Genomic DNA, 18,955 nt, shown 5'->3' with positions numbered 1-18,955 from the left:
TAATAATTGAGTTGCATGGAGAATTATTTAGTGTCCTTATTGCATATTATTAACTTAAGAAAAAATAGCAAACTGCTAAACATAAATGATTCTATTAACTGCAGGAGTTCTACGGTTTGACGGCCACGGGCAGCAGTGGTTTTCTTTGGTGCATCTTTGAGGTGCAACAGATAGATTGAAAAACATATTTTCATGCCTCAGAAACAACCAGCAGTGGGCAGGAAATATGGAAATGAGGAATTAGCTGCTTTTCTTTCATGTGCTCTTCATTATAAAGTCAGAAAATTGTGACATTTGCAGCTAAAGAAACAAGACAGTGAGTCCTCCAGACATTTTCTTTCAGCTCCTGCCTCTAATGCACCACCATTACATTCAGGTCACAGCACTTAAGCATCCATTTTTCAGCGAGATAAATCCCCGACAATCTTTGAAAAAAAAAAAAACAACCTCTGAGGGGAGATTACAGCACTGACTGCGGTTTGGAAGGTATTTCCACAATCCTGAGATTTTTCTTTCTTTTGAGATGAACAAGTTTCTACTTTTTTTGTGAAAGTTTGCTGAAAGTTCAAGTGAATCCTTTTACTGATTGTTGGAAATCTGTTTATATATTTAAAGAAAACATCAGTTTAACCCCAATTTAACACCCATGAATGACCCATCTGTAACAGGATATTTGTTGAGTGGTTTTCTTGCCCTTATATAAATTTCCTCACTTATGTTAATTACTTGATGATGCACCAAATTAATCCGCAATTTATTTCCCTGCAGTAACAAATGGATGTTGTCAGAAAAATAATGCTTTGCACATTTTTAAGGAATTATTCAGACCTTATGGAACAGGACAGTCAGATGTTATCACAAACTACATGATAAAACAAAATAATTAATGTTATTTATTTCAAAATCTTTAAATAATTCTAAATAAAGAAATTAAATCTTAATAAAGTTCTATTAAAGGTTAAATTGTAGTTTAAAATGACATCACTTTGCTTAATGTTGTGAATGATGGAAAATATGATGACAGATAAATATACCACTAATATTAGTTTTAGATTTGTCAAATTTTGCTAAAGTCGAGCCTTGTTATTGGTTTATAAAGTGTTTAATTTTGCAGTAGACAAATGATTTTAGACCCGGTTGGATAACAGACGCTTTACAGATTCAGAAAACATTTTCTGCAGTTTGCTGCGAGATTGTTGGAGGTTTATGTTCAGCAAAGAGCGGCGAGAGATAAAACACGAGCGGTACAAGCTAATATCTGCTGTAACAACATGTTCCTTCTTTAATATGCAGCACCCAGCGACACGTCCTCATGTTTTAAAGGCTTTGAGTTGCTGCTTGTCCACAGTTTTCTTCCATTTCATCCTCTTCTTATCTGTGAGAAACAATGTTGGTTCCTGTGCTGCTGCTGCTGCCGGCTGCAGATACTCTATCTGCAGGACTCAAGGAGTCAAGCAGCAACATGCAGCTCACACTGAACCGTCATATGTTACAAACATTAGACTTTTACAACACTTTCCTTCAGCTACGGAGGCAAAACAACCAAAAAAAGAAGAAAAAAAAAAAAAAACACGAGGCAATCTCAGTGGAATGCTGAGCTTCAGTAATCTGACGGATTATGTTTATCGGTTACAGTTTAAAGCAGGTAGTCGACAATCTGTGACGGATTACATTCAGAACTGTCTCAGCCTTATCAGAGGTGGTGTGAAATGGTTTCGCTGTAAAGCCGATGCAATCAGCCCCCGAAACAGGAAAAATCCTGCAGGCAATATGGCTGCATATGCACTTAAGGAAATGGAGTAAACACGAAGAAGAACTGCAGGAGAAAATGTAATTCCAGGATTCCAGACATCACGAAAGATCGGCGCGCTACAGCCACAGACGTACGAGTGAAATGAATAATGAGCTTAAAGCTTTACATAATTTTATTTATTTTTACTTTTAAAAAGGCCTCATTTATATTGAATACTCACATCAACAGCAATATATTTTATATGTTAAATAAATGTGAAAAAATGATGTTTTTGTGAATGTAAAATTACAGTTTCAGAGTATTTAAAGCAGCAAAAACATGATTTCATCATAGATTAGATTTTTTTTTTTTTAAGTGTTATTTGATATTTTTTTCCCGTTTTGTTAAATTGTAGATGTTTAGTAAAATCTACGACAAAATGGGCCAGAACTTTACATAACGGCCACATCAAGAACATGGATTTATACAAACTGTGTTTTTTCTCTTCCAACATGTAACAATAAAGTTTTACTGAAGCTGAATGAGCAAAAAAATTATTTTAAGTTATTTTTAAGACAAATGAAGGATTGAAAAAAACATTATATATAAAAATATATATGTTAATATTATTAACAATAATATTACTGCTATTTTTTTTAAAATTGCAGATAATCTCCAGTAAAAGCCGAGAAAACGTTATAATTTACAGGCCAAAACTATAAATAGCATTGACATTAAAAAAAATTTTTAAATCTGATTTTTACAAATAATAATCTATTCTTCTCCAACACAGTCCATAAAATTACACAATTTCACTGCATCAACTTAAAACATCTGTTTATGTAATTTATTATTTTACAGATAGTGCCATTTTTTAAAAAAGAAACCAAATGTATATTAACGACTGAAAAAATGGTGATAATCTTTTTGTTGTTGTTTTTTGTTTTACTTCTTTTTCTTATAGATTTTCCCCAGCATCTTAAAAATATATAATAACAATAGTTTCTAGTGAATTCAAAGAAAAAAAGTATTAATTTACATGTTGAGGCAAACATTTACAACAAACATTTTTCCTTGGTGTAACCTGAAAATTATACTGTTTCACTGTATTTATAGGAGCCTAAAATATCATTTATATATATCTAAATATAATTATAGGACAAATAGTGGTGTCATTACTCTGACTGTTTCACAGGTTTGGAACTTTAGTGCATCTATTCTGGCACTTTTGCTTGACAGACTTTCTTTTTTTTTCCCCCCTACAGCCACACAGACAGGCCTGACCTTGACCTGCTTCCAGAGCTTTCAGCCACTTCTTGTAGCCTTTATATGACAACTGAACAAACTCCAATAATAACATAAAATGGAGCTGAGAGCAAAGAAAAAGAAAAACAGAAAGTGGATTTTGTAGCAAGAACTTTGTATTAAAAAGAAAAAAGCGACATTAGAAGGACTCATCAGTTAAGATATTTATAAGACTGGAACAGATCTGTGAGCAAATATGTGCAAAAATGTATTGAATTGTTTTGTTTAAAGCATTATAATCCAAAATAAGGATGTCTATTTGTGTTGCATGTCCCTTTGAGGAGCTGATTTAAGGAGAGAAAAAACCAGTGCATCATGGGAATGTTTGATGTTTGCGTTGCGTTTGAAGGGATGAAGAACTACATCCTGGTCTTTAACCCTGCTGCAGAGATGCTGTGTTATCTGCTCTGACACACATGTTCCCTCAGCAAACATTCGGCTTTAACACTGCACGCGTTAACACACATTCATGTGCTGACACACACACACACACACACCTGAACACACACACACACACACACACACACGGATCATTTGACAGGAAAAGCCCTGGCATGTTATGTATGCTGGCACGGCTTAAAAGTGTATGTCACTGTCTGTATACCTGTGCCAGTCTTTGTGTCCCTGGTGTTCCCATGCCAGTCTCCTCCCTGGCAGGAACCAGGCAGAGCTTTGGGCACAGCGGCGAGTATTGTGGGCATCCTGGCAGCCGCCGCAGGCCTGTCCGAGGTATGCAGCTCTCGCGATTATCTGCACGCTGTACGGCTAATTAGACAACAATGGGAGCCGAGCAAAACGGCATCCAAGTGCAGGGGAGGAGTGCGAACAGAGGGTAGAGCAGGTTGCGTCGCCGTCATTCATGTGCACCGAGCTGATTTTTTCCAAATGTGGCGGGTGGAAGGAACAATGAGCAAGCTGTGACGGAGCCTCTGTGTCTCGCCCGCCTTCGGTGCGTCCAGCCTCCGTGTGCGCACAGGAGGATGAGTTTCAAGCAATAAAAAAAGACTGGAATTAAGACAAACGAGCATCAGCCGAGGCGCTAATGATTAATGATTGTTACCTGCTGCAAGCGTCTGCGTGCTTTTGACATGTTGGGAAGCTTTGGTGAGCTGCTAGCAGGCAGAGTTTTGGATCTTTGGGCCTCTGTTTCCAGCCCAAACTAAGCTACCGGGCTGCTGACTATAATTGAATCTCTACGTGAGTGGTATTGATCCTCTCATATAACACAACAAGGAAGCAAATGAGTGTATTTCCCCAACTGTCAAACTTCTCCTTTAATGCGTAATCAGCAGCTTCAGACGTGTTGCTCTGCAGAAAACAAGTCTGAACATATATTTCAAATAAATATTCATCTTGCAGGTGATCTTTGTTTTGCTGTCGGGGAGGTTGAAGCAGAAACAGGTCGACTTTGAAGGAACAAGGGATCCTTAGTATTTGGATTATTAGATTTAAATTCAGGATTATTCAGAATGATTAAATTAGCAACAATCAGACTGTTAGACTGAAAGGAGACGACATTTCTCAGAATTTGATGCAAAACAAGCAAACATATTTCTTTCATGAGACTCAAGTTTGGTTCAAACCAGTTAAAATCTACTATTTCCACATCACGCTGACAGTGTTTTTCTTTCTTTAAGAGACAGTAAAACACTTTAAAATGCTTTTAAATGCCGACTAGAAGTCTTTTTTTCATACTCAGATGTGACGAAATTCCCAAAATACATGTTTTCACCAAGATAACCAGGCACCATTTGAACTGAGCTGAAGTGAGACAGTCAGGACAGAAGAACACAACATTTTCTTCTTGTTTGCTGAAGCCGCCTGAAGTAAAGGAGGAGAACTCCAAAATATTAAAAATAGGGAAATTCTGAATTTGACCGACAAGCAGCAGCTCCAAAGCTTTGAAACATCCTTCCAATCAAATGCTCCATTCACATCTTAAGTTGTTCATGCTTTTAGTGGCTTTTTGTTGCTCTTAAGAGTCGCAGATTTGACCTTTTTTTTTTTATTTCTCTTTGGTGAACTTTTACAGGTGGTGAACAAGCAGGCTTGAAAGTTTATAAAATGCTGATTTACCCACCAATAAATCCTCTGTGCCTTCCTTTTTTAACTTTCCAAGTGCATTTTTCTTTTATGTACAGTTCTACTGTTTTATCTTATTGTATTGAATCAGGTAAAAATAGCGCCTGTGCACACATCAGTTTTCTATATTTGGTACAAAAATCTACAACTTCATCTTGAAGTTAAACCCAAAAAAAAAACCCCAGAATTTGAAGCATCTTATTCTTACAGCTCAAGCGGATTCTGTTTCTATCGACCTCTAAGCCTCTTATTTCAGTTTATTTAAAGTAAACATGCATATTCATATTTATTTCCCCCGTACTAGTTGTAGATATTCCACAAAAATGGGCAAAATCTGTAAAATATCAATTATTATTTATCATTTTTCAATCCTTGAAATATACAGATTATCTTTCAACAGCAAATATCTTTGAATAAATAATAGTTTTTCTTAAATACAGTAAAGCTGAGTAAATTTATGGTCAAATGCAAACGACTGAACGTCCTAGAAGTACAGACGTGGACATTTTTCTTACAGCTAACATGTGAAGGATCAGTTTTCTGCATGAATCATGTTCAGTGGATTTAAATAGTTCTTGAGTGCCGTTGAGACGCAGATTTCACCAACGAGACCCTGTAGCTGCTGATTTTGTTTCCTTCTAAGCCTCCACCTTGAGATGTTCCCTTCCTCCGTCAGCCGGAGCTCCTGTTTCTTATCCCGCCCTCCTCTCAAACCTCATCCTCACCTGCAGGGAATCCGTCCCAGATCTCCAGCCAGTCGTATCGGCAGAGGGCTCCCGGCGGCGGCGTGACGTCGGGCTCCATGTCGAAGCTGTCGAACTCCACCACGATCTCCGACATCTTGGGGGCGAAGATCATGAAGGTGCAGTCCAGGTTGTTGGGGTACTTGTCGGGGAAGCCCGGCGTCTTGATGACTCCTCTGGGAAGCGTGAAGTTCCTGGAACATTCTGGACCTGCGAGGGGGAGGCGACACAGACACGTTTTTAAACTGTCAGGAGGTGTTTGGACAGAGTGACTAATTCTCAGCCGGACTGAGGTGTGAACCCTGAGGGGGGTCGGAGGGGTCAGGACGGTAACGTCACTGCAAATAGGAGTTTAAATAAGGTCTGGTCCTGTAATGAAACGTTTCTGTGCGTGTGTTCAGAAGCTGCAGAAAGTGCACCTTTAAACCAAAGAATATGTTTTTATCGGCTTGAACATCATTACAAACGGTGAGTCACTGCGCTGCCAGAATGCCATTTTGAGGAACTTTAGTTTGGCTCGTTGCTGTTTACTGCATCCTCTGAAGTTTATATTTCTGACCTTTTCTGTCGGCCGCAGCTGAAAAGGATACAGACGTTTTGGAAATGCACACATAAACCAAATACCATCAGCTTCTGACCTTTCCGAGCGTCTGGAGCTTTGGCAGCTTAAAACACTTTTACAGCTTTGACCTCTTAACACCGTCTTTTTAAGTCTTTAGGGGCAGATATTCTGAGAAAAATATGGCAAAATATTGGAGCTGTAGACAAGAAATTCCCCCTTTTTTTTATTGTTTTGATGCTGATTAATGATTTCTAAGAATGAGCGCCGTACTCAGAAGCACAACAGAACTCGTGATTTCCACCTAATCAGTGGACTGGGCTGTGACCGGCCTCCTCCCGGCACGGAGCCGTCTGTGTTGTGGCTGCGACCGAGGCTTTGACTGCTGCTCATCGACTGTCCCAGACGCTGTGAGGCAGCAGCAGCACACAACCTGATTAGCTCATCAGACGCATCCCAGCAACTCGCACGCAAACCTGGAAAATCATCCAATTCGTAATGCATGACGTCGTTCTGGTTTTGTTTCTTTGCAGTTCATAGAGCAGCGACTGCAAAGCAAAGCTCAGTGTTTTTATGATTGTAGTTTTTAAACTGTGTGTTCAGACAATTTAGAAAAAGCTCAAAACACACTAAAAGAAATGTGGAATACTTTGACATTTAAGCAAAGAAATAACACCAAAACCAGCTAAAGTCTTTAAAAATCACATCAATTAATATTTTTTTCTGTAATTTTCTTAATGTGTAATTTAACAAATCTGGAAAGTAAATAATATTGAACATTTCTCAATCCTTAATATACATGTTTTTTCTTTTAAATAATGCAAATATTGGCAAATATCTTAGAAATATTTGGATTTTTTGCTGATTTAAAAACAGCAAAACATTTTTTTTGTCCCATTGACAACACACAGACTTTAGATGTGGATATTTATGGATATTATTTACAGTCTTGGTCTGATTTTTTAATCTTTACAGTCAACATGTAGATTAACACTTTTTTTTTTTTCCAGTAATTTCACAAGATATTATCTGTTATTTAACAACCAGGGAAAATTTGTAAAATAATCGTAAATTGTTAGTTTAAAACCATAAAAAACCCATTTAAAAAAAAATTTTTTTTTCTATAAAATCCACATTTACTTTGCTTTGTTTTCTCGTCACTGCACATGTGACGCTCAGACACTCAAATATTTGAAGAATTCAGTGCATTCATCGTTTTGGTGCATTTTGTATTTTCCTGCGTGAATCACACAGAGTGAAGGTAAATCGTTTAAACCATGTTGGCATTCAGGGAAACTTCACAAAGGAGATCCTGCAGCTGCTTTGTTCCTCCACAACTGCACACGCTACACATGACGATACACATTTCTGTGAGGTTTACGGAGACGTGATCCTCGTCTGCGAGACAACAGAGGCCACAGTCTGACAAACTAGAGTTGCGTAAAAACCTCACAAACATCACATGCTCTGCTTGATCTTTGGATTTTTATAATGAAGCCCTTTCAAAACCCAATTCGAAATAACAACACGTGACTCGGCCGCCTCCTGACAGAAGCACAAACGGAGCAGATGGCCAGTTTCTGCAGCTGTTATGTCACCGCCGTCTTTTGTACACAATTTGTTTTTTAGCTCATGGAATGTCTGCGCGTCGTCTCGCATCAGTCAAAGCCCGGCTGGCGCTTCACACCTTTGCTTGTTGTAAAGCGACGCGAGCAAAGTTACAAGACAGTGAGTGATGTGTGGCGGCGCGAGGCCTCCGCGAGGGTCAGGCGTCCCCCGAAGGCACCGGCACAGAGCGTGTCTGACCGAATGTTTCGGGGGAGGGAAGGAGGTTTCTGGTGTCGCCAGGCCAGATGTGACCTGCGTGTTATCTGAGCGTGCCGGTAAACACGAATCCGCACACAAATAGAAACACAAAGACGCACGCACACACTCTGAGCGGACCCCTCGCTGTCGACACAGGTGGTGTCATTAAAAGGGCGACATGATAAATGATGAGGAAAGACGGGCGGCAGGGGACGAGGCTTCGATCCTGCTCAGCTGGCACACTTTGGAGAGAGTCTGTTGATGGGCTGCCTTGAATCTGGGTTGAGAAATCTGTGATGCCGAATGTGTGTCGAGGTCAGAAATTAACATGATTTCATGGCACAAAAGCTCAGGATACAAAAACTAATAAAGCTGAAGATTGTTTGACATCACGTTTAAACCACCAGCAGGTCTAACAGACATGCTGGGTTTTTGTTTTGTTTTGTTTTTTAAAATATCTATAGAAATGACACTTTATAATAATCAACAACTCTGAAAACAGAAAGAATTGTCAGACTGGCCTTTGAATTCACAATATATGACCTTCGATTTGATGTCAGCTAAAAGCTCAGACATTTGATCAAAATGTCTCAAAGTCTAAATGTCTCGTTTAAACATGTATAATTTACATAAAAAAAGAACCGTCTTTTCAAAGTAGATTCTGTAAAAAAATTAAAATTTTGTGCTTATAAACGCAATCAAGTCGCCATGAATGACTCACCTGTGACCAACGGCCAGGTGGTAAAAAATCAGGGAGCTTTCAGTTAAACTAGGCTGAACTGTAGGCAGTGTTGACACAGAGAAGGTAGGAAACATGATGGAAACAGATAACAAATGTAAGTAGTATAATATCTATAATATATAAATAATATCTATAACATGTAGAGCCATCATTCACACCCACCCCACCCCAAAATTGACAACACAGCAGCTTTTTTCCCCCATTTTTGTAAAATTAATAATTCAAGAAACTCAACTTTCGTCTTTCCTCTTTGTATGATTTATGATGTTATAGGTGCATTATACTGCACAGAACAGGTTTTGGGGTTCTCTCTACCTTCAGTCATGGCTGTCCTGTTTCCATAGAGGTGCAGGATTTTATATTGCAGTGAAAAATGAGCCACAGTGAGGAAAAATGTCACAAAAACTTAAAATGCCCAGAAAGCTTTTCGTTGTGTTGAGGACACCACTTTGTGCAAATTACATAAACGCAAATAATGTTGTAAACTAAAAGCATTCAGAGCCGACACACCTCCAGCAAAACTTTTGCATCATTCAAATGTGCAAAAGTGTCACAAATTTCCTTTAAAAAGATCCAGAATTCAAGCAGAACATATTTAGTCCGAGTGTCCACTGACTGCATGTGACTCAAGCACACGAGTCTAAATGTCTCACAACAGAAGCAGAAGAAAAAAAGCTCCTAAAAAAGATCAGATGAGCCAAAAATATCTTTGTATATGTGAGTGTGTTTGCATATTTGTTCTGGGAGGTTGCATACATGGTGCGCTGAAGCATGTCTGTGTTATTGTGCTGCGTTTCCAACACAAGCGCTTGTTTTTTCCCTCAAACAACACGCTGCTCTTATCTCCCATCGGTCCGTCCTCCTCCCATTCATCTTCCTCCATCTGTTTTATCAGCGACCCTTCAATCAGCTGCGGCTTGAAGTCGCTTCAGAAAAGAAAAACTAAACTGCTGAGACAGACATGTGTTTCTGGTTTCGAAAACCTGCAATAAAACAAGAGCGCTCTGCCAAATATAGCTCCAGGACGACGAGGACGCCTCACTCTGGCTATCATTTATGAATGAAATGTGCCGTGTGGTCAGCGGAGGGTGGGGTTATGGTCACGGTTATAACAGACGGATGCGACCGAGCGATGCAGCGCTGCAATCATTAGTCCTGAGACTTAGCCGCTGCTGCCAAGTGCCATCTTTAAAGCCAAACATGTCATCTGAATAAGGGCAGCTGCTTTTTGTGGGACTGTTTGGGGGTTTTCTTGTCTGTAATGACAGACGGGGAGGAGAAGGACGGAGATGAGGGATGAAACCGCAGACAGATACACAGAAATGTAGAAAAGGTAAGTAGAGACACATGCAGCATCAGGCACGAGAAAAACTAAGACTCATGATCTGATTCTGATTTAATCTACGTGTTCTGCTTAAAAAATGTCACATCCATTAATGCTGACTGTGTTCCAGGTGATCATAGCTACAAGAAACCCACGTGGACTGAAGGGAGCTGCAGCTTCGAGTCCAAACCGTCCACGACTTCCTCACAAAGAGGTTTTGTGGCGGTAAGGCGGCATCACGGTGCCGCTTATCTCTGATGCTGAAAAATAGTCACTGCTAGCGCGGCCGCAGGGCTTCTCTTGTAAGAAAACAAAAACATCAGTCATTTCTGGGTGTTTGAACACAGAAACGCTGCAGTGTTTCCAAAGATCAGCGAGATGCTTCATGTCCTGGCTTCATGTTGTGCAAATTTGTTAAAAATGAGTTTTGTTTTGTTGTTTTTCGCAAAAAGTGTGTTTTTACCCATAAAAAAAATCATAAAACAGTATTTAATAAACAAAATACATAATCAGCACTTTACATGTGTACAAAAAAAGTTTTCTGACACCTTAAAGGTGAATAATAAGACAAATTTATATTTTACACATAAGCGTCCTGTATTGAGAAAAAAAATTATGGAAACATTTGGTTTTATTTTACAGATTTTTCTTCCCGTATTGTTGAAGTACAGGAAAATATTAGTTAAATAATAAAAACTGAACAATAAATTCACATGCCTAATGCAAAATACCATTAAAAAACTGCAAAAAATAAAAATAAAAAATTTCACCAAACAAAAACCATTAAAATGAGAAATTTGCAAAATGTATTAAAATTCCACAGATATTTACTATTTGGATTTAATGGATGAAAGTGTAAAATTTAAGATCAATACTGTAAATATATTTTAAAATTTTGGTAAATTAGAGAAAAATAACCTAAAAAGAAGAATTGGTTCTGTGATGTTGTTAAATACGAGATATCGAAAAGAATTCCAGAAATGTGCAAAAAATAAATGTTGAATAAGTTTGTTTTAATCAGTGGATAATATCAATAAGCTTTGCTAAACTGTCATTGTACAGACACCGTCCAGCCTGAGATATCTGATCCTCAAAGATAAATCTGGTTCATTCTAAAAGTGGAAATCCTTTAAACTAATAAGATTCTAACATAAAATTACATGTAAAAGCTAATTTTACATTTGAAGTTACATAAAATAACAGCATAACTTGTGCTATGACTGCATCTTGTTTTAGATTTTATGTCATTAGTCAGATTCTTTATATATAATTAATGATGAAACCCAACAAATGACACTTTTCTGAACTTTTATGCCGGATTAATTGTTTAATTAGTCGACCATATTTATAGACAAGTTCATTGTTTTAGTTCATGTAAATATCCTTCATTATGCACTAAAACCCATTTTACGGTGTTGTTCTGCTGCCCAGCTGCTGGAATATTAACATTTTCTTTAACAGCTTTTGAATCGTGTGGCAAAGATGATTTTCATCCAAACAGAACTCTTAAATCTGCAGCAGTGACAAAACGTGATTAATCATATACATCTGCAGCTTTTAAAACCTCACATTATCCTTTTATTATGTATTTAGTGTTTTGCTATATGTGCATGAAAAGGTGAAAAAATACATAAATTAAATGTCTAATATCTAAAATGTAGTCGTTTGTGTCGTATTCTGTCAGTTTCAGACTTCGGGGTCGACTGATTGATTCACCATTAGAGGCAAAAAAAACAAAGATGTGAGATTAAAGGACAAAAACAGAAAGAGACGATGCCACGGAGACAAAGGAAGCAGTTCTCAGCAGAGACTAAAGCCTGTTTGTAACCAGAGCGGCGGCTCCATTTAGTTTCAATATGCTGCTCTGACTGTAATGGATTTTAAATGTGGCGAGAAGCAAAGCAGCAACATGGCAGGGGGATTACCTGAGTGAGTACAAGTGCTGTTTTTAACTTGTTAGGAGGTAGAGGACCCATATTGAGGCCAACACACACACTCACACAGACTCTGTCCTAGATTCAGCCCCTCGTCTCTGCCAGAGCATCCATCTCATCTGCAGGTCACCCCTGTTGCCTCCAAGGACAAACAGCCCATTAGCTAAATGAGCCTGGGGTCTCTTACACCTGTCTGCTACACACACACACACACACACACACACACACACACACAAAGCAAACCACACACACACACACACTGCAACACAAAGAACAACTGATGGAAACATAAAACCGTGTAAAAAATAAAATAAACGTGTCCATATGCAGCGTATCCAAACCAACAAAGAGGCTGATCTGCAGAAGTGAGTTCCCAGCTGGTTGTGAAGCTGCAGCTGGATGCACTCGACAACAACAACAACAGGAAAACAGCTCAGTTTCTCTGACAATCACGAGGTGGGACTGGAGGCTCTCAGACCCGACGTCTTCACCTTCATGATGCCGTGCAGCTCGTCTCTCAACGTCTGACTTGTTTCTGAAGTCGCTCCGATGGTCAGATAGAGTCGCCACAAGCAGCTGCTTTGATCGCACAGAGTTAAATCTGAGGTCCAATGGTCATTTCTGACCAAAAGTTGTTTTGTTTTTTAAAATCGGACTAAATAACATCTTAAAACTGGACTTATTCCACAGAAACCTGCCAGTGAAGATCAAAAAACTGTTTTCTCAACTATTTTTTCGAGGGTTTGAACTTCAAACTGTGTAAAACTTTTAAAATCATCAGAGGTACTGGTTGTATAACCAGTTTGTTTACCATGAGCTACTGATCATTAGTACAGAACTTAACCAGAACCAAAACACACAAACCCGTCGCTTCTATTTTATTCTCTTTACGCTGACTTCCAGAATGTCTACGGATAGATTTTTAAACCATGTGAGGAACGAGCTGCTTAAAGGATTCTCACACACAAATTCGTAGCTATTTTCCAGCTTACGTTTAGCTTCACGTTATTCATCCAGAATTTAACAAGAACAAAAGATGCAATCACCTCACTCCTATTTGAGCCTCTTTATTTTGGCTTCCAGCATGTTTAAGTACAGATTTCACTATTTTAAAATCAGGTGAGAAACTAGTTGTTCAGAAGCTTTGTTCATGCATATTTCCTTTAGCTTCACTGATAATTTTGGATTGTCAGTCCAGAATTTAACCAGAACCAAGAGACGCCATCGCCTCACTCCTGTTTCAGCTTCTTTACACTGTTGTGTGTTTCAGGATAGATTTTCAGTTTTTCTGATCACCTTTTAGGCCCTCTAAGGCCTCTATTCAAGCAATATCTCTGACCTTTCAGGACCAAATGCACCGATATACACTTGGAGATCCTCGGTCAGACGTCTTTTCCGTTCTAAAAGTTAAAACGTGTTTATCAGAGAGCCTTTCCTGACTTTACATGAGTTTTATTTTCCTCTAAACTGTCTTTTATTTCCTGCAGTAATATGTTTTACCTTTCTAACAATGTTGTGTCTCATCTTCCTTTTAAAACCTAATGATTTTATAACTCATCTGTTTTATGTGCAGCCTCATGAGACACTTTGTAACTTGGATTGAAAAAAAAATATATATAAGCTCTACAAAGAACAACTATTGGTCTACAGTGAGCTGCTGTCCGTCTGCATGCACACAAATCTCTGCACTAACTTCCAAACTCACCATCACAGGTGTCGATTTCAGCTAAAAAGGATCCAGACTCTTTAAGCAAACGAGAAGGTGACCCCATAACTCCCCCAGACGTCTCTGAATCCCAATCTTTTACTGGAGATCAAAGCCCAAATATAAATCATCAGAATCTTTATGGAAGCTACATCTTTAAAAAAAAATCCTTAATGAAAAATGTTCAGGAGGACCAGCGTCCCTTCGATACTTTGCTGACCTACTTTTAAAAGATTTATTACACTGACTTTCTAATAACATCCTGTCATTCATCAGTCACGGCTACACTTTGCACCCTGAAATTAAAGTCGATGCGAGTAGATTTTTTTTTTTTTTTAAGTTTTGATATCAGAAGTTGGGCTTTACTTTGTAGTTCAGAGACCAGACAAGTGAGGAGAAGCTTCGGCAGGGCCTCTAACCTCGCTCATAGTGCCGCTGTGCTTCTCGTTTAAGCATAAAAGAGCACTTGCCTATCCATTTTTCATAGTACAATACGGCACTTTCTAACACGAGGCCACCTGGGGATGGTTATTTCTGGATCCTGTGATTCTGTGAATGGTTATTGCTCTCTGGGGTGCAAACGCATGTTCCCCTTTTTTTTTTTTTTATCTGATTTATCTCCAGTCCCCATTGGTGGAAAATTGAAGTGGCCACAGGAGACTCTCCGTTTTGGCGGCTACTCAAGTGGACCCAGGAGGGGAAAGAAAGCAAATACAAATGTAGGACACGGGAGCAAGGTTCCTTCCTCGTCGGCCAGTGTTTATGTAGGTCCGTCCTGCTAGCATCCTGCCCCAGCTGGGACTCGCTGTTCCTCCGATGGATCCTGGGGCCTTTGCGTTTATTTGGCCTGAAGTTTAGAAGGTCAGTGTACCAGAGGTTCAGCCGCGGATGTCAAACACACACACACAGAGGGATATTTTTAAAACCGAATTTCTCAGAAAAAGGTTGCGACACACACGGTGCAAGTTCCAGGGTTTGTCAAGCGGCTGTGAGAAGCTGTTCGTGGGTTTCAACAGCAATTTCAGTTTATTACAACCGTGTTTGGGGGAAAGTTATCTGCACTTCTTGTTGCCTAGACTACTGTAATTCCCTACATGTTGGTATTAGGTAATCTTCCCTTCAGCACTTTGCTTTTTCACACCTCCACAAAGAGACCATGTTACTCCTGTGTTCATTAAACGTGGCACGGAAATTATTTGCCTCCGTATTACCCCTTTAAAACCTTAAACTCTCCCCCAGGTTTCCAATGTTTTCTCACTCGTAGCTGATGGTTATTTTACAGCACAAAGGGGAATCACAATGTGGACTTAAGGCACAGATATGGTGACATTTTTCATTTGTTTAATTTCTCTCTCATCCGCTGCTGCAGAAATGGTTTATTTTATAGTATTTTTCATCCTATGTAGCAGGATGATGCACGTCATCGAAACAAAGGCGACTAAACAGACCTCTGTAAACCTGGCTGAACTACGAATGAATTTAAATTGGCTGTTTTCCATGAGGTGATTCATCAGCGGAGTGCATAAAAAACAGCGATTGAGGGAAACTTCAGTTTGAAACCACAGACCAGCACGTACCTGTCTTGAAGACCTCGTAGCGGACGGAGAATCCGGCCCCGTGGGTCTCGTAGTCGGACACAAACTTGATGAGGAGCTGGCTGCCGGTGGAGATGATCGGAGACGGCGCGATTTTCCCGCAAAACTTTCCCAACATGGGCGAAGACTCCTCGCCGCCGTTGTAAACCTCCACGTAGTCGTACCTGCAGGAGAAGAGATGGGGGTTGGTGCTGCTGCCAAACAAACTCAAGCTGATGTTTGGATCATAACTGGTTGAATTTTGTTATCTGGAGTTGATTCAATAATTTATTTAAAGATTCATTCTGCTGATTTTACATGCAGCTACAAACGCTTAACAACAAACTGCTACCAAAGTGCATTGTGGGAAGGATAACTTGGCCACTGCTTCTTTGTAAAACCTCCTTTTGCATCTTAACAGAGCAAAATGTGAAAAGAAACATTAATAAAAACTGCTTGTAATGTTTGAGCATCAGGAATGCTGAGTGCTGCAGAGACAGATCTTTAAATAGCTCTGTCTGAAATGTGACTCTTATAAATATAAAGAGACACACCCACACTGTAAAACCACAACAAAAGGACATCATATTTGTCTCTCTCTAACATGTTTTGCTGACACTTGGGGCTTCTGGATTTCGGCTGAACCGAGGCGTTTCCCTAAATACCGATATGGTCAGCTGACCGGCTTTGTTTGAAATGTTTCGTCTTCTCGTCCTTAAAGCTGAAGCTGCTTCTGGGGCAAAATCACAACAGCTGTCAAATAAAATTCCCAGATACGTCAACGGTACAGTGAATTATTCAGCTGAAGGTGACAAGGTGAATACGCACTACATCTCAAAGACAAGCCAACAGATCAGACTCGACTCCAGATCGTCTGTAAAGTCACAGAAGCTGTGATTTCCTCTTCAAGGATGATTTCTAACCTCACGTTTTGTTCCGTATTTTCACCGAAGAGCGCCTAAAGTAAGAAAAAAAAACAACATTGTGTGCATGTTGTCGCTGTGCGCGGTGATAAGAAAATATCAGCTCCTTTCTCAAGTGCAAATGAAAAGAAAATCAGATTTAGCAAACTGCAGAGAATCAGAGCGTCTATAAGATGGGTTGTGAGGCTCTCGGGAGAGGGAGGCAGCGATAACAGAAAGATGAACACATGGCAGGACGAAGCACCGGGAGGCTGCGCGGATCCCACTGAGCTCACCGAGAGACTTCATCAGTCTCCGCTGTCGGCTCGGACCTCCCACCACCGCTGCAGCGTTGCATCCTTTACCAGCTGACACCCTTCTGTCCACCCACTGTCCGCTCCACAACAACTCTAGTGTGTGTGTTTCTGCACGTGGAGGTGCACGCTGGGTTTCTGCATGACTGAATTCTTTACAGTGCAAATAACTCTAAAGTGTGTGTGTGTGTGAGGATGTGTTTGTGTCGTGATAAACACCTCGCTATCCTCAGTCTGTATGCAAGGTGGGCTCAGGACTAAACGGCTGATTGAAGAGTCCAGAATATGACTGACCCTAAGGGAAAATAAAAGCAGCGTATACCAAATTAAGGCTGCATGATGTTGCAGACATATAAATACAGCATCTCCTTTACAAGATGACTTTCACAGTTCTGTCTGGAAATAATGAATCATTTTAGACTTACTACGTTGACTTCGTAAGGGAGTGGATCCTTAAAAATAACGAATGATTTAAACAAATGCTGAATAAAGACCTTTCTCGTATGTTTTTTTGTTGCATTGGATGGCATTCAGACTCTCATTCGAAGCTGTGTGGTGCAGATTTAAACGGTCAAACTAATTATTCATGTCGCCTCATGCGGTGCGAGGCTCTGACGCAGCGCAAGTCTTTGGTCGACATCGTTCTTTCTGCAGCTGAAACGTTTCCACGCAACTGACACTGCATTTCTTTTTGCAACCAAATCCTCCTTTTTGAGTGTTTCTATCCTGTTACTTGCACATTTTTAAAACAAAAACTCAGTAAATCCGAGAACAATCAAATAGAAGTAAATCATCAGACAGGCTTCTCTTGTGGATTGGTTCCAGAAAATGAGAAATGTGAAAGTTTTCTGTTCTTGTCGAGCAGCGAATAAAGTTGCAGCATGATGGGTTTCACTTAAATCACAATGTTGATGCTGCAGCTGCATCATGCAGCCTTTTTATCACGTTGTCTTTTGCTCTACATCTCTGGTTACCTTCTGTTTGGCTTGTGACCTTTTGTGGTCGTGCTATTCTGACTCTTTCTTCTTCACAGGTTGCTTGGTACAGTCGTGATCAAAAGTTAACGTACACTTGCACGCTGGTCTTGAGTTTTCAGTGACTCCTATTACTCTGAATTTTCTAAGATGGAATCAGTGAAACACATGCAATCGTGCATTTTGATTCTTTAATAGATTTATTAGAGGTCTTCTAGAAATATGACAAAGTCTGCCATCATATACTAGTTTGTGTGTTTGTAAAAAAGTGTTTGTAAACTTTTGTTCACAGCTGTGTTACAGGTTTTCAGGAGTAAAGAAGGAAACTTTTGAAACGACTTGAAGTTAAACTGCAAACAGCAGCTGACTTTAAAGATTGAGCAGCTCCAAAATGTAGATAAGACTGGCAGAAATATCTCGTCTTTTAGATTCTAAAGATCCATCCATTGTCTATACACCGCTTCATCCTCACTAGGATCACGGGGGGCGGAGCCTATCCCAGCTGACTCAGGGTGAAGGCAGGTTCACCTGGACAGGTAACCAGTCTATCACAGGGCTACACTTAGAGACAGACAACCAAGAACACTCACATTCACACCTACGGACAATTTAGAATCACTAATTAACCTCAGCATGTTTCTGGACTGTGGGAGGAAGCCGGAGAACCCGGAGAGAACCCATTATAAAGATAGCAGCCAAAATAAACCAGAACCGTGCAGCGGTTTTGGTCAGTTTACAGTAAAATGTGTGATGTGTTGTCATTCCTCCTCTGTCCAGTTACAAGAAAAATCAGTTGTTCAGGTTCAAGGTCTGATCTTAAATCTCTCTGAAAAGCTTCAGGCTGAGCAACAAAAAGTACATTTCAACTTTTTATTAGAAACGGTTCTAAGCAGTGAAAATCACAGGATGGAGGTATTTAAGCTGCCCACCATGTTTAAAATTTCCCTGTAAAGATAATTGTACTCAGCATCGCTGTGGTCCGGAGCTCCTCACTGGGAAACTAATCAAGACAGCAGAGCCACAGCTTTTGTTTTTACACTGTCACTGGTTACATCTTACACCCATCCTAACTTTCTGCATAGCGGGTCAAACGCATCAGACATGTTCGATGCTATCAGGAGAGTTAGCATCACTGTGAAGATTCCTGACAGATAATCTGAGCCGACCATCAGTCCTTTCCCAGCTCCAGATTTCCCGTTTGGCTGTCAGAGCGGGAAAACCCAGTGGAAATCAAGTGGAAAGCCCAGGATGCCTCCGAT

The 18,955-nt window shown here is 39.8% G+C and overlaps 1 protein-coding gene across 1 annotated transcript in view; it reads right to left on the bottom strand.

Annotated features, from left to right (window-relative positions):
- Positions 1–18,955, bottom strand: part of LOC103366788 (neuropilin-1a-like) — a 109,460-nt gene that overhangs the window by 62,123 nt on the left and 28,382 nt on the right. Inside the window, exons 3-4 of the mRNA XM_008294610.1 lie at positions 15,510–15,691; positions 5,845–6,072 (exon numbers count right to left, since the gene is read on the bottom strand). Coding sequence (XP_008292832.1) covers positions 5,845–6,072; positions 15,510–15,691 — 410 coding nt within the window. The remainder of the gene's footprint in view (positions 1–5,844; positions 6,073–15,509; positions 15,692–18,955) is intronic.

This window comes from Stegastes partitus, unplaced genomic scaffold (genome assembly GCF_000690725.1).
Source record: "Stegastes partitus isolate 25-593 unplaced genomic scaffold, Stegastes_partitus-1.0.2 Scaffold979, whole genome shotgun sequence".
NCBI classification, from domain to species: Eukaryota; Metazoa; Chordata; class Actinopteri; family Pomacentridae; genus Stegastes; species Stegastes partitus.
Note: the sequence above shows the minus strand (reverse complement) of the source record. Positions and strands in the feature narration are given on the sequence as shown.